This window comes from Microtus pennsylvanicus, chromosome 12 (genome assembly GCF_037038515.1).
Source record: "Microtus pennsylvanicus isolate mMicPen1 chromosome 12, mMicPen1.hap1, whole genome shotgun sequence".
Lineage (NCBI taxonomy): Eukaryota > Metazoa > Chordata > Mammalia > Rodentia > Cricetidae > Microtus > Microtus pennsylvanicus.
The window spans coordinates 98599972-98615652 of record NC_134590.1 but is presented as its reverse complement, the minus strand read 5'-3'; the positions used below and the strand labels follow the sequence as shown (position 1 = coordinate 98615652).

The 15681-nt window shown below is 49.1% G+C and overlaps 1 protein-coding gene across 1 annotated transcript; it reads right to left on the bottom strand.

Moving 5' to 3' along the window:
• Positions 1–1628: 1628 nt before the first annotated feature.
• LOC142832851 (fibroblast growth factor receptor 3-like) lies at positions 1629–15365 on the bottom strand. The gene is given in 18 exon segments (XM_075943635.1): positions 1629–1689; positions 1691–1770; positions 1938–2043; positions 2189–2326; positions 2524–2594; positions 2675–2797; positions 2915–3102; positions 3181–3291; positions 3367–3488; positions 3711–3916; positions 4207–4358; positions 4863–5007; positions 6738–6928; positions 7008–7131; positions 7658–7827; positions 10721–10774; positions 11069–11338; positions 15263–15365. Coding segments are annotated over 18 exon segments (2415 nt in total).
• Between the last annotated feature and the right edge of the window lie 316 nt (positions 15366–15681).

Below are 15681 nucleotides of genomic sequence, written 5' to 3'. Positions count from 1 at the left end.
TCAGGTGCAAGAACAGCAACCTTTATTTTGCCCAGCAACTTTTTATACCTCTATTCCTTCTGTGGAGACCCACCGGCAAGAAAGAACACAAACATCCTTGTCAATTACAGACCACAAGGAAGTTCCCCTGTGGGTCGGGGGAGGGGGAGTGAGGGCAGCTGGATCATAACAACTAGGGACCCTGTACAAAGTTATATGTGGAAGACAATCAAGGCAGTCCTAGGTATCAGGAAAATGCCACATGCCCACAGATTATAGATTGCCTTTTTGGCAAATTGCTACAGTAGGTACTTTAACCACTGAGGGTAAGATAGACACAACCAGTTGAGCCTCCATAGCCAACCCAGGATGATGGCCAGCCACAGGCCAATGTTAGTAAGCAGGAGTGTCAGACTGGGAACCAGCCTATTCTCAGTACTACTCAGAACAAACAAGAAAATCGACTATCGTTATCACAACCCATGTCCAAAAGGCAAGGCATCTGGGTAGAGAAACTCCTCTCGACCAGAGGAAACTAGACACAGTAGAAGGAACCTAACATCAATAGGACTTGGGGAGATTGGAGTAGGAGGCTCAGGCTCTTTAACTACTTCCTCCTGCCTGTTCACTGTCACCAGGTATCTTCATGGCTCTGAGTCCTTGGTATGAAGCTGTCTGGTGCCCCTTGTTTGGTTGCTGTGGGGGAACCAACAAACATCCAGACCTACAGCTTCTTCCCTACATAGATCTGGTTGTCCTAGAACTTGTTGTGTAGACCAGACTGGTCTCATAGACCAAGTGTTGGGATTAAAGGCATTCCCTATCAGTGTATACTGTTTAAACCAGGGATTTTGCCTACTTTCCTTCCCACAGAAGTTACTACATATATCTGAGCATCCTGTGTCCTCATAGGATCCCTCCTCTGGCAAGGCAGTCTCCTTCACACCCCCATGGTACCCTCCTAAGGACACTAACTCTCTTAAATCCTCTCTTTGGAACTTCTAAACTGGTAACCCTGATGTTCTGAGAGGTAGTTTGGGTCACAGACAAGCATGTCCAAGCCCAGCTGCCCTCACACTGGGAAGGAAAAGGTAAGACAATTAGTCCTCCTAGGGCTTGAGTCCAGCACTTTGTACTAGGGACCAGTCAACAGCTAAGATTCCTCACCAGTTATTATCTCTACCCCCACAGAGACAAATCTCATAACCAGTCCCCACAGAGAGTGAGGATGTGGCTGTGCAGATGCCAGAATGGAAGGTAAGTGGCACAGGTGTGAATCAGAACTGGTTATCTCTTTATTTTTTGGAAAGTAAGTTGTTTGCATTAACAAAACTACTTCTGCCAATGTGGGCTGACAAACCACATGCTAGGATCCAAGAAAAGTTACCCTGAGACACTGTCCTGGCACTGCTAGCTTATAGGCAAGAGACAGCCACCAAAGTCAAGGGCTCAGTAACAGTACAAAAAAATAACAAGAGTAAGTTCACTGCTTTTTCTTACTACGTTTGAAACATAATAGTCAATACTATAAAACGAGGAAGTGTCACATAAGAAGTGTTAACCCTACAGCAAATACAACTTGTAAATACTCCATACATTTTATATACATAAACATTAACTGGGGCTTGGTCTATGGGATTCTTGGCCCATCATGTCTGAGGCCTCCAATTCCTGGGTTGGGTTGGGGGTAGCAGGTTGTGGGTGAACAGTTATCTCTAAGGAACTGGGGCTCCTGGTATCCTCATCACCTGGCAAGCTCTGCTCAAAAGGCACTGATAGGTCCAGGTATACCTGTTGGTAGAAAAGGTCATAGGACTATGTTAGTTTGCATCCCCTTGATCCCACGGCCATCTATGTTCAGGCTGGCCCTTGAAGGCCAATCCCATTACTGGAACTTGGAGGAGCATCCCGCCCAGGAATCAGAGAAGGCAGAGAGGGCAGGACTGAGTGGTACTTACGTGGGTTGATGTCACAGTGAGGATGCCATCTAAATCCTCTACCAGAAGCTTGAAGGTGGGCCTCTGTGAAGGCACTGCATGCCAACATTCCCGCATGATCCCATACCTGTGGCAAATATGACTGTGGTTTCTTGGCCTGTTGTCCATCCCTACCTCACCCAAGGCTACCAGCCTCCTATCAGGAGCCCTGGTAGGAAACCAGCCACTCCCAGGGACTAGTTAGAGGAGTGCACAAGGAATGCTTTGCTCACAGGTCATGTGTGCAGTTGGCAGGCTTGTGCATGCGGTAGCCATCTTTCAATAGTTTGAAAAGCTCTTCCACTGGGATGCCGGGATATGGTGTGCCCCCCAGTGTAAAGATCTCCCAGAGCAGGACTCCAAAGGACCACCTGTATGGGAGTGAGGGCAGAGGCCTGTTATTCCTGGTCAATTACTGTAACAGTTTTACAACAGGACAGGTTACCAATGGGCAAGGAGGAGTGTGTGGATGAGAGACATGGCAGGGCTATGCTGTTGTCTACAGCCTAAGGGCTGTGATAGGTGTGACTTGGGTCTTGCTATCCCCATCCTATGATAGGACACATACACATCACTCTGGTGGGTGTAGACTCCGTCAAACAGGGACTCTGGTGCCATCCACTTCACAGGTAGCTGGCCCTAGGCAGAGGGAGAGTTGTTGGCTGTCAGGTGTTCCCTGGTGGAGCACAGCACCCCAACCACCCTGTAATGGGGCTCACATATGTGGTCTTCTTGTAGCATTCCAGATTGTGCACATCACGGGCCAGGCCAAAATCTGCAATCTTCATCACATTGTCCTCAGTCACCAACACGTTTCTGGCAGCCAAGTCTCTGTGAATACACTGAGGAGGCATGAAAGGAACCTGTGCTAAACTGACACCTCCCTAGCCTAAGCAAGCTTGATATCCACTCTTCCACTCAGGAAGACCCTACCTCGTCTGTGCCCCAGCTCTGCTCACCTTCTGAGAAGCCAGGTACTCCATACCTCTGGCCACCTGATAGGCACAGGACACTAGATCTTTGCGGGTAAGCTGTTTTTCTGGCAGCCTGGAGGCACCATAGTATTCCATGCTTAGGGGCCTTTGTGCCCGCAGGAACTCCCGGAGGTTACCCTTGACGGCATACTCCATCAGCACATACAATGGCCCTGGAAGCACAGATACCTCGGAGATGTTGTGTGACTCAGGGGCCCCCATCTAACTGTCCACCCACCTGCTGTACTTACCACCCTGTGTGCAGGCCCCCAGCAGGTTGATAATGTTCTTGTGCTTGCCAATAGCTTTCATCATCTCCATCTCAGACACCAGGTCCAACAAGTCCTGGTCACTGGCATCATCTGTGTTGAAAGTGGGAATGTCAGGTGGTGGCCCTGCAGCCCCCACTGCCCTGTGCTACTTCTCTCCCTCCTCACCTTTCAGCATTTTCACAGCCACAGTGACAGGCTTGTCAGTGTTGTCCATGTTAAAGCCAACAGCCTCTGCCATAAAAACCTGGCCAAAGCAGCCTTCTCCTAGAGAATTACCAAGTGTCAGCCTGTCCGAAGAAGCAGAGGCAGTGAGTATGTGCCCAGGACCCCCAGCCCTCATGGCCCTGTGCCACTGCATCCATAGCTGGCAATTGGGCTCTTGCTCATGAAGACAGAGTAACCCAAGTCTCACCCCGGACCCCACCTCCAACAGACCTCTGCCTGGTAGCCATCTAGCCCCCAGCCACAGAACCTCCTCCAAGTATACATAAAACCCCACCAGCACTGACCGAGTTCTAGATATTTCCCACTTTGGGTCGGCTGGCAGCTCAAGCTCAGAAATACTGGCCATTACAGTATGTTCTCTTGAAACTGGGTGGACGATGTGGACCAAGGGTATATCAGAGTTCATGGAGGTCACCTGCTTGGATCATTAGGGATAGGTTGGTGCCAGACAATGGATGCTGGGCATTGGGAAAGGGTTGAGGTGGTGTAACTTCCAGGAGTAGCAAGGTCAAGTCCATGTGAGGCAGTATGTAGGGCCAAGAAGAGGGATGCTCAAACAGTGGTTACTGAAGACTCAAAGTTGTTTTGAGTAATGTGGGATCCATGTGGAGAATAGGAATAGGGAAGGGTCAGCTCATCTGACTGCAGAGAAATGAGTACCAAGCAGGCCTCAGGTACTGCTGGGACTTTAGGAGGTTCAAGGTACAACAGAGAGATCAAAACTTGTTATCTACTTTAAGTTACCTGTTGCTCAGGTGTGAAGCAGAAGCTATTGTCAACATTGGGAGACCTCAGGTTCTTTCTTGAGACTCTACGCAGGTAGCAGAGTGTCACAGTTGCAGTCAAGATTAAGATGGAGAAGCCCACCCAGAAGCTGATGGTGCCTGCAGATAACCTGCCAGCCGCACTACTCTCTGCCAGCTCTCTCTCAGCTGCAAAGACATAAATGTTGATGCCTCATCCAGCCTTGTGGGACTTCCCATTGCCCTGAGCTCTAGGTACCTGTTGGGGAGCAAAGCTACTGGGATACTCAGAGTTTGGTGACCTACATCCCCAACTCACATTGGTAGTCCAAAACATCTATGAGTCAGCAGGGACCAGACTCAGGAGAGAAGCCTGGCAGAGCCAGAAGCATCCACACCACCACCAAGGCTCCCAGGAAATCCCAGAGCCTCAAGGCTAGACTATGGAAATCCAACTAGAGGATTGTGGGGGAGGCCTTTGCAAGATCAAGACGAGGCAGGGTGACACTCCCATACCAAGCACAAGGCCAGGGTGGTTACCACAGGATGGACTGCAGTAAGTCACAGTGCACCCTGCTGTCCATGTCCCTGGCAGCTTTGTTATGTTCTGAGCTCGCACCATAAGAGGGCAGATGGAGCACCAGCACCAGCACCACCACCACCACCACCAGCAGCAGCAGCAGCAGCAAATACCTGGCAGTACCTCCAGCCATGCAGAGTGATGGGAAAATCCGAAATAATTGCCTGCCAGACAGGTGTACTCCCCTGAGTCCTCAAAGGTGATATTGCGCAAAGACAGAACTTCTAGCTCCTTGTTGCTTGTGTTAATGCCTGATGTCTACAACGAGAGAACAGAAATCAATATGCAAGCACCAGCACGTCCCTTTGGGTACCACAGCACAGTCCACATGGAGATGATCAGACAGGCTTCAAGGAAAATGCCGCCTCTGCTACCACCTTGACAACTACAGCTCTACCACTGCAATGGATGCTGAACCAAGGCACGGAGCCTGAAACCAGTCCCTCTGTTGGTGGATAGTTCCCTGTCCCAAGGCAAGCATCGGGCACTTGGGCAGCATGGTACCACAAAGAAGCAACATGCAGGGTTAGTACAGAAAAAAAAGATGGGCAGACAGATGTATGGAGAGAAAACCAGAGGAAATCAGTGTCAGCCAGAGAATGGTGGAAAGTCGATGTTCTGAAGCAGCACAGGGCTCAGCCCCTGGAAGGTTCTGAAAACTTCTAAGCAAGAGAACAGCACAGACCTGAGGGGCTTTGAAGGAGGTAGGAAGTCAGTGCTGGCTGGGAGCTACCAGTATTATCAAGGCATCAGAAACAGAAGATGAGTCAGAGGTGGGTCAGTTATCACCTACTTGAGGACTGTGAACATACCACCAAAATGCCTTCTCAGCCATGCTTATGAAATTGATGGCTCAACAAATGTACTTGCCCCATCCCATTCTGACACACTGAAAGATAAAGGTGTGTATCTTCCTTCAGATTGTCACTGATCCAGGATATCTCTAGAAGACAATGAGGACAAGACAGGGCAACGGAGATGCCAAAGAATGGGTTGGGGGAGGAAGCATTGGAAAGCTGCCTGAAGCGAGGCACATAATGGCAGTGGTGGGAGTGGTTTCAAAGACTGGCCTCCTTCATGTCCACTCTCCCTACACACACACACACACACACACACACACACACACACAGAGAGAGAGAGAGAGAGAGAGAGAGAGAGAGAGAGAGAGAGAAACACATAGACAGACAAAGAGAGAGAAACACACAGACAAAGAGAGAGAAACACACACACAGAGAAAGAGAGCACACACACAGAGAGAAACACAGACAAAGAGAGAAAACCACATACAGAGAGAGAGAGAGAGAGAAAGGGAACCCATACTCTTCAAATCTTCATCCCAAGGGTCATATCACATCAGCCTGTGCTCACGAAACCACACACCCACAGTGGGAGCTACACTGGACATGGTCCTAGTGGTCTCTCTCAAAGCCAGGATACCAACTCCTGCCAAAACCTGTTCTTCTCTCCATCAGACCTCCAAGTCTCTCTTTCCTGTGTTGCAAAGCCCAACTCTCTCTCTCTCTCTCTCTCTCTCTCTCTCTCTCTCTCTCTCTCTCTCGGCCCCCACCTGAGGCTATGAAGCAAAGCTACAGGCAGAGGGAGGCAGGAAGAGTCCGTCAAGGCAGGGTGGAGCTAGTGCTACAGTGAAGGCAGCTGGAGAGTGGACAGCCAGTACTCTGATGTCAGAGGGTACTAGTACAGCAGACATCCCCCTAGCCACCACAGCTATCACCCAGAGAAGCCTTCTGTAGGCCCAAGCCTCAGAGCAAACAGGGAAACAAGTCCTACGGGAGGGCACAAGTAACACAAAGCCTGCCTGGAGCTCAGAACAGGTGATGAGTTCTGAGACTCAGGTGCCCATTCCCAGAAACCCCAACACGTGGGTCCCAGTCCCAAGGTATTCCTCAGCTGAAGAGGGACTTAAGGACCAGGGCAAGGCACTTCCAGCTAACCCATCCACCCAACCAGCTGCGAACAACAGAGCCCACCTTGAGTACGATGACATAGGGCTTGCCATCCGGGCCTGTCTTGCTGCCATTCACCTCAACATGCTTCAGCCACTGGATGTGTGGTTGGGCATCACTGTACACCTTGCAGTGGAACTCTACATCACTTCCTAGGGTGGCTGTCTGGTTTTCTGGCAGCCCAGCCTGCAAAATGGGCCGATGTGGGAAGCGCTCTGTAAGACACAGACAGTTGGTGCAGTGGGTCCAATGGCCTGAGGCTGACCTGCTTTAGTCACCCAGCCTGGCTCTTACCCAGTACATCCAGTGTGTAAGTCTGCTGGATGCTCCCAAACTTGTTCTGAACCACGCAGGTATAGTAGCCACTATCAGAAGGCACCACACTTTCCATGACCAGGCTCCAGTGCCGGTGCCTAAGCTGCAGGTAAAGTTAGTAGGTGAGTGACTGTGGATGCCCAAAAATGTGAACCTGTTTTCATCCTGACAGATAGTTAGGCTATGCAAACATACTTCTGCTCTTTCTTTTGTAATATAAGGTTACCTAGGAAGTGACTGCTTTCAGGATACTTGGTCTAGAGTGGCTTCGCTACTTAAACAACAAAAAGCTAATGACTTGATACCTCAAAATGTTAAAGTAATTAACTGTTGTACCTGTAGTTCGTATCAAGTTAAGGAAGACTTTTGTTGCCTTCTTCTCCTTTTGTATTTGGATATAAACATATAAGGAAAACTAAACAGGGAAAATTTCAGTATTCACTGGAATGCCCTCCTGGTACTTTTCTATGGTTTCAGTTTTATTACTTTTCACTTTACTTCTATTTCTAAAATCTCATGCCCCTACCCTGGCAAGAGGTATTTTTGTCGAGGCTGGTCTATGACAAATGATATGGGATATACCCTCTGAATCCAGGCCCTACCTATCTGTGCCCCTTTTCCAGACTTACTTTGATGCCCCCCATGCGATGCTCCCCTCGGAATTCCTTGCCATTCTTCAGCCAGGAGATGGAGGGGGTGGGGTTGCCAGCAGCTGCACAGTGGAAGCGTACCGTGCTGGTGGCTGGCACAGCCAGCAGTTTCATATCCATACGGTCTGGCCGAGTCCAGTAAGGGGCCCCTGATGGCAGAAATGCTCATAACAGCATGATCAGTACACCCTTGCAAAGCTCCCCTGCCAGCACACCCTCAAGCTTCATCCCTCATCTGTATTGAGACTCCTTTGCTTTGTCTGAACACTGCATCCACAGCTGTCCCACTCTCAGTCTTGGGCTATTCTCTTCTCTCCATCTGAGGCAGGCTCACAGGTATAGGGACCCAGGAAGTAGAACCCAGTAGGATGTAGATCCTGGGAAGCAACTAGACCAGGTCATTCCACCAGTACACCAAACCTGAGTCAGCCTGTATAGTGCCCAGTGAAGGCAGGTGCCCTTCAGGTCATGCTTCCCTTCCACTGAATTCCCTCCTTCCTCTTGGGTGGGTGGAGGATGCTGTGGTGGACTATCAATTTAAGATGTGTTACATCTTTATATGTTGTGGAACAATTGTTTCATGATGCAAAGATGTGTTTCACTTTTTTATGTTGTATTTGCTTAACTTGGTGAAGCTGTGTTACTCTGTCTGGTCTAATAAAGAGCTAAATGACCAGGGCAAGAGAGGGAAATAGGCAGGGCTCGCAGGCAGAGAGGATAAAGAGAAGGAGAAAGTTTAAGAAGGAACAAGAAAAGAAAGAGGAGGATGCAAAGACCCAGTCACCCAGCTACACAGTCAGCCACAAAGTAAGAAGAAAGGTTTATAGAATAGAGAAAGATAAAACCCCAGAAGCAAAGTGTAGATGGGATAATGTAAGTTAAGAAAAGTTGGCTAGAAATAAGCCACGTCAAGGTCATACAATCATAAGTAATATGTGTCCGTGTGTTTATTTGGGAGCTGGGCGGTGGGCTCCCAAAGAGTAGAACAAAAACAACCAGCAACAGGATGCCATATGTTTGGACTCATGAGGAAGCTGAGGGAGGCAACAAATTTCCAAAACAGAGAACAAAGGCCGGGGCAGGGTCTTCCACAGTGACTCAATCAGAGGGCCCTATGCATCTCTGGGAGGAGGAACTGACATGTGAAATAGGAGAAAAGTGTGCAGACACTGGAGAGGTGTCCCTCCTAGCTCTGAATTGCCCACCCAGGCTCCAAATTTGGCCAGTAGGCTTGAGAGAAGAGTGCCACAATGGGACACTACAGCAACTTTATGGTGCCCAATGCCAGGTAAGGTCAAGAAAGTGACCCTTCAGGCACCTTACCTAAGTGTTTATGGTGCAAAAACACTAAATACAACCTGGGAAGTCCAGGATGACAGAAGAAAACAGGAAATTACAAACACATTGGTAATTGTTGGGGCAGAAGCTAGAGACCAACTGGGTTAGAAATTCTGCTTTGAACAACCTGATAGCCAAAGTTGAAAGGGAGAATGAGAAATTGACCCACTTCTCAGGACTACTACCTTTTTTTGGCTTCCGTCCTAGAATCTAAGTCCATTTTTATGAGGGTTGTGAAACCTCAAACAAGTCCCTATACCTGCTCTCTTCACCCGCACACACTCATAAGACTCATTACCCTGTTTTCTCATTAAGTTTGTCTCTCTGATTCCTCTCAGACCCTTGTGCACTCTACCCCAGAAGGTTCTAGGTGGTCTGAGGACTCAGTTAACACCAACCTAGTCTCAGAGTCATAACCACTCCGCATAACATGTCTGGACCCATGATGTTCTCCCTCCCTCTCCCTCTCTCCCTCTCTCTCTCTCTCTCTCTCTCTCTCTCTCTCTCTCTCTCTCTCTCTCTCTCTGCCCAGACCCTGAATTTCCTGTAAACAACTTGTTATGCTTGCAGCTGCTCTGTCTGAGCAAAACAACTTGTTTTTACTGTGTTTGTAGCTGCTCTGAGCATGAGACCCTCAGGAGTTCCTGATGGAAGGAGAGTGGTTTCTGGTGGGTTTGCCTGGGGCATGGCTATCAGTTAATGAGCCATATATAAGTGGTTCTGGTACACAATAAAGGGACATTCTTGTTTCAAGGATGACCCATGTCTCTGTGTGTCTTTGTGTGTTAAATCTTCAGGTTCTTGCCTGGCTCATGGATGGTCCTTTAGTGCAGGCTCCACAATACAGGTGCAGTATAATAGTACACGTTGTACTACAGATGGTACCTCTCTCTCTCTCTCTCTATCTATCTATCTATCTATCTATCTATCTATCTATCTTCCTCTCTCTCTCCCGCAATGGTTCTAGGCCATACCATGGGCACTGCCATGTGCCCTCATATACTCACACCCAATCTATGATGCCCCCTTTACAATGTATGCCTCAGCATGGCACTGCTCCCCTCCTGCTGGTCTGCAGCAACAGCCACTAGGCCTGTGAATCTGCTGTCAGACAATGGTTTCTACCCTGTCACTTGTATTTTAATAAAATGCTGATTGGCCAGTAGCCAGGAAGGAAGTATAGGCAGGACAACTGGACAGGAAGTAGAGGTGGGTCAATGAGAACAGAATTCTGGGAAGTGGAAAGCTCTTTCTGCCATCCTGGCCCTGCCACAGAAGAAGCAAGATGTGAATGCCTCTCTGTAAATGGTACTGAGCCATGTAGCTAACACAGATAAGAATAATGGACTAATATAAGTTATGAGTTAATAAGAAGCCTGGGCTAATGGGCCAATCAATTTATAACTAATGTAGACCTCTGTTTGATTTCTTTGGGACTTAATGATTGTGGGAACCAGGCAGGAAAGAAACCCAGACAACATGAATCCCTGGATCTATGTCCTCGTCAGTGGCAACCTGAGCTCCTTGCCTGGTTTACTCATATTCCTTCCCACCAGAACTTACCAAAATCCCTGCAGAGTAGCCCTGCCTCCTCACTGCCCCTGGGGGCACTGTCTACCTGTAGCAGTGCCCCTAAACAACAAGACTACAGGAAGGAAGCAGCCTGATACTGACCAGGTCAGTGTGCCTAGGCTCTGATCTTACCTGTGTCTTCAGCCACGTTCTCACCATCTTCTTCATCTCCTGAGGATGGAGCATCTGCAATAGTTATAAGCAAGCAGTGGTCCTGTGACACTCCTACATCCAGAGACCTGCTGCTCCCTATTTTGAGAGTACACTGCTCTCCATCTTTAGGGATCACTGCTCCCTGCCTTTGCAAGGCCATTCATTCAAATAGCACAGAATTGGGGGCACCCCCCTGTGATGTGGGGAACTAAGCCAGCAACACTCTTGAGCCAGGGATCCTGGAACCATGCTGCCTAGGACTGCCCTGACCTCCCTAGCTATGCAGCTGCTCAACACAGTTGTCAGCCCCAGCCACCAAGAACTTACCTGTCACATGCACAGTGAAGCGGCACAGGACATCCTGAGTGAGCTGCTGCTGGCACATGTAGACCCCGGCATCGTCATGGGAGATGTTCAGCACTTGTAACCTCTGGGGCCCCACCAGGATGCGGTGGGAAGCTATCAGCTCTGTGTCATCCTTAGACCAGACAGTGCAGCCTGTGCCGGCACCTCTAGGCACAGAGCAGAACAGCTCCATGGTGTCCCCGCAGCCAAAGACCACTTGCTCTTGCTGGTTAGGCCCAGGGCCTGGGGCCTCTGTGGATGAAATGGAAAGCTGTGAAACAGATTCTTCAAAGTAGCATGCTGAAGGCCCATACTTTGCTTTGCAAACTAGCAAAGCTATGGCAGGCAAGTGAGAGGCATGCTCCTGGGGCTTGGGGTTCTGCCAGACAATGTTCAAACCAGGAGTAGGCAGACTATTTTAGTAAGAGCCCAGGGGTGTCAGTACCTCAACTCTGTTAGTGGTGTGTGTTAAGGTTTCTGTCTCTGTCCTGGAGGAGGAAGCTGTCTTCCAGGGATGATATGGAAGAGACACAGCTGCTTAGGACCAGCCTAGATTGGATTCACACATTAGAGGGTAGGAGCGTGATGATTAGAATTATTAAGCAAAGAGAAACAGAGATGAGAGAGAAATAAAAGATAAAACACAGAACTGCATCAGGAGGGAAATTTAGTGAATACTGAGCCACCCCTTTATTTTCCATATATCTTTTCATACCCCACTCCAAAGAGGTAAAGGAGGAGACAACAGACTTCATCTACAAGGTAAAACAAACAGAGCACCTCTGATCTTTGGTCAAGATGAAGCTGATACACCTCTGTACTTAAAATACCAATTAACCACTCTAGGTCAGGACCACTTGTTTTGTAGTCACTTGTTGTCAACAACTTTGAAAAAGCAAAACAAGCCCAAACTCTCTGACCTCTAATCAAGGTGGAATGGACTCACATCTGTGTGCCCTGACACGCAGCAGCACTCCTAGTAGCTGAAAGATCTGAAAATGTCAAGAAGGTTGGGGGAAGCTCTATGGTACAGCACCTGCCTGGAATGTCTGAAGCTTTAAACTCCTACACCTGGGGTTCCCATTTCACAAATGAGGACCATGGTTTGGCTAGGGGATGTGAGCCAACTGGAGCTAGAATCACAGTCAAGTGGAGACAGCCACCCATCCTGAGAGTTAAGAAACTGGAGTTCTTGGGTGGTTAGACACAGGTAGCCATACACTTCTCCCCTACCCAGATGGTGCCCAGCTCATGAGGAGACCCAAAGGCCTCACACCTAGGGACACACCACCAGCTGGTTATCACACCCAGATTTCCCTGCTAGGACCTAACAATGACCATCACAGGCACAGATGGGCTCAGGCTCCAGGACAGGGGCAGGTAGTCCTGCTGGTCAGACCTCCTTCCTTAGATTCAGATGGACTGATTAACATGTCACTTGCCATTCTGCAGATGCATAGCCTACATTCAATGCCCAAATGTCCATTCAAACTAAACCAGTACCAGTTCTGCCCATCCCAGAGTCATCCCACCAAGATTCCAACAGCCGGAGAGACTGTCCTCAAAAGTATCCACGAAGCTTGTGTCCCATGGAGCCAGACAGATTTTGTTTGTCCCTGAGTGGGCCTCACAGTAAGGAATCTTCTATCCTGACCTCTAATTCTCCTGCTGCCATGTCCTATGGAGGCAATCCAACGCTGGAAGCTTCCTGAGGCACCAAAGAAGACCAAGAACTGTCTAGTCAGTGGCCTCAGGGCAGCCATTACCCAAAACAGTTGTGATTTAGTCTGGGCAAGACAAAAGGTCAAGCTATTCACACAAGTACTCTCATCAGGAGAGTGACTGGGGAAAGACACAGCATTCCACAGGATGGAGAGACAAATGCCTGGATGTATGAGGTGGGGAAGGGAAATGGCCCTGAATCAGCTGAGCTGACATTTGATCTATCTACCTATCCTGTCCACTAGGAGCCAGCACAGCCCAGATACATTTGGGCTCAGGCAACAGCAAATCCAACACTGTGATCCCATTCCAGTGTCACAGGGCCTATAGGAGCTTGTGTTGTGAGTTCCGCAGGTAATAAGGGAAACACAGTGTGGGATGTGGCTTGAGACAACACAGTATATGGTATATGCTGAGGAGAGAGTATCAGATCATGGTCTAATGGAGCCCTCACACCCCCATCAGCCTTGAGACCTTCGAAAACACAGATATTTTAGATTACAATTCATAACACTAGCAAAATTACAGTTAAGAAGTAGCAATAAAAATAATTTGATGGTCAGAGGTTACCATAACATGAGGAACTGTATTAATGGAAAATTAATTAGGATACTTGAAAACCACTGCAGGCTACTCTCTACCCCTATTGAGAACCCAGAACCCAGATTGCCCTGCCTACCAGGGGTGGCCAGTGTGGTTGCGGCCTAGCCCTGCTCCAGAACCCTTAGGTCCAGCCAGCTCCTGCTTGGTGATTTACGTTCCCAGAGAGAGTCAGCCATGTCTTTGTGTTTTCATTGCCAGGCCCATCTAGTTAAGGAATAGGATGAAGTTTATTGGCTTGTAAACTCCCTGGGTGGGGCAGGGCTGCTGCATTTTCACCAATCCACCTTCATTGCCTGGAGCACAGAGAGGGTTCATGCTTTCCTCTGGACCTAAGATCACTGACATCAGACACAGGGAATAATATCTTATCCTAAAATTAATATGGTTTCTGTCACTGGCCATTTGGCTCCTGGGGAAGGAAGCACTAATATGCAAGCCGAGGCTCAAAGAGAGTGCTGATTTCCTGACAACTGCTGTCATACCAGCTGAATGGCATGCACACTCAACCTTCCAGTCCACTTCCATTCACCAAAAAAAAGTTCCAGGCCAGGCAGTGGTGGCTCATGCCTTTAATCCCAGAACTTGGGAGGCAGAGGCAGGTAAATTTTTGTGAGTTCAAGCCAAACTTGATCTAAAAGAGCTAGCTTCAAGATAGGCTCCACAGCTGTCTCAGGAAAAAAAAAGGAAAAAGTTCCAGGAGAGCCCAGCTGCTGAGTTAGAAAGGTACTTGAGGTACTTGCCCCCACCTGCACCTTCCTGGGAGGCTGAGCTGAGCTGCCGTCAACTGGGTGGAGGAGAGGAGGCCGAGCTGTGCCACCAGGGTACAAAAGCCAAGGTTTAAAGGAGTGACTGTTGGGACATCTGCTCCAGTGGGGAAACAGCTCACCGTGTACTGTGCGGCACCATCAGGCCATTGGCCTGCATTGCCACACCATACCCAGGCACAGTGGGCAGGGGGCAGAGGTTAGGAAGAGCCAGTACACATATTTACCTCGGGGAGGTAAAGCCTCAGACTCTGGCTTTGTTTGATGGAATTCAGTGTCCCATCAGACTTTGCTGGCCAGCCAGTCTGTTTAGCTGAGCTGCGATCCTGGGACAAGTGCCTCTCACCTCCCAGAGTGTGGTCTACAGAGGTATGCCTCTGAAAGAGCACCCCGCAAGACACCTACCGGCAAAGAGAGGAGTGGAAGCTCTCAACATATCATGTGAGACACTGGGTGACAAAAGCTGAGCTTTGGCTGGAGTCCTCCTGCCTACCCCCAAACTCTAGCCTTCATTTTGGCTTAAGATGAGCAAGAACTGTCCTCAGTTCAAAATGGAGCTAGAAACCAACAACAGGCAGTTTTTGTCAACAATGGGAATCATGGAAACCCAGCAAGTGGCACTCTGACTGCTTAAGCTGAGAAGTCTGAGGCTCCCTGTCACAGTGATCCATTCTATTGGGTGCCTTACACTTGGGTAGTGATCCTGAGACTCAAGATACCTCATACAAGCTGGGCGGTGGTGGCGCACGCCTTTAATCCCAGCACTCGGGAGGCAGAGGCAGGCGGATCTCTGTGAGTTCGAGACCAGCCTGGTCTACAAGAGCTAGTTACAGGACAGGCTCCAAAACCACAGAGAAACCCTGTCTCGAAAAACCACAAAAAAAAAAAAAAGATACCTCATACACTGACACATAGCAATCTATAGATTCGGGAGAAGAACCGAACTCACTGCTCCCCATGGTGCTACTCACCCTGACATCCCCTACTCACTCAGGGGCTATCTGCCATTCCCAAAGCTTCTGACGGCCACCATCATCATCCCACATGTATCCCACCCTTCAGCCAGGCACATTGAGTCAGTCCATACCTGGTAGTTTCCTCACAAGTCTCTGCTCTGTGCTAGGAGGTTGGGAGGCAGCTCTGGTCCCAACCACTATGCATAGCACTAGCAAGCAAGCCAGGACTCCCATGGCTGGAGATGGCAGTGGCACCCTCATGCACAAGGCTCATATGAGGGTGTTACATCCCCAACGCCTAACTTCTGGTCCAGTGTGGGTAGATCCATTCTGGAGAGTCTGTGGGAGGAGACCAGCAAGTTTATCTGAGCAGGTGTGGTGGGAGGGGTCTAGGGGGTGGGGGCAGGGGATGAGGAAGACAGGAGGGCCTCAAGTACCTGAAAAAGGAAACCAGACCATTCTACCTTCTGTGGTCCCTCTCTTTTCATTCCCTCCACAGAGACAGAGCTCTCCACTATATTTTCTCAAAGTTTTATTTTTTCTTTTGACT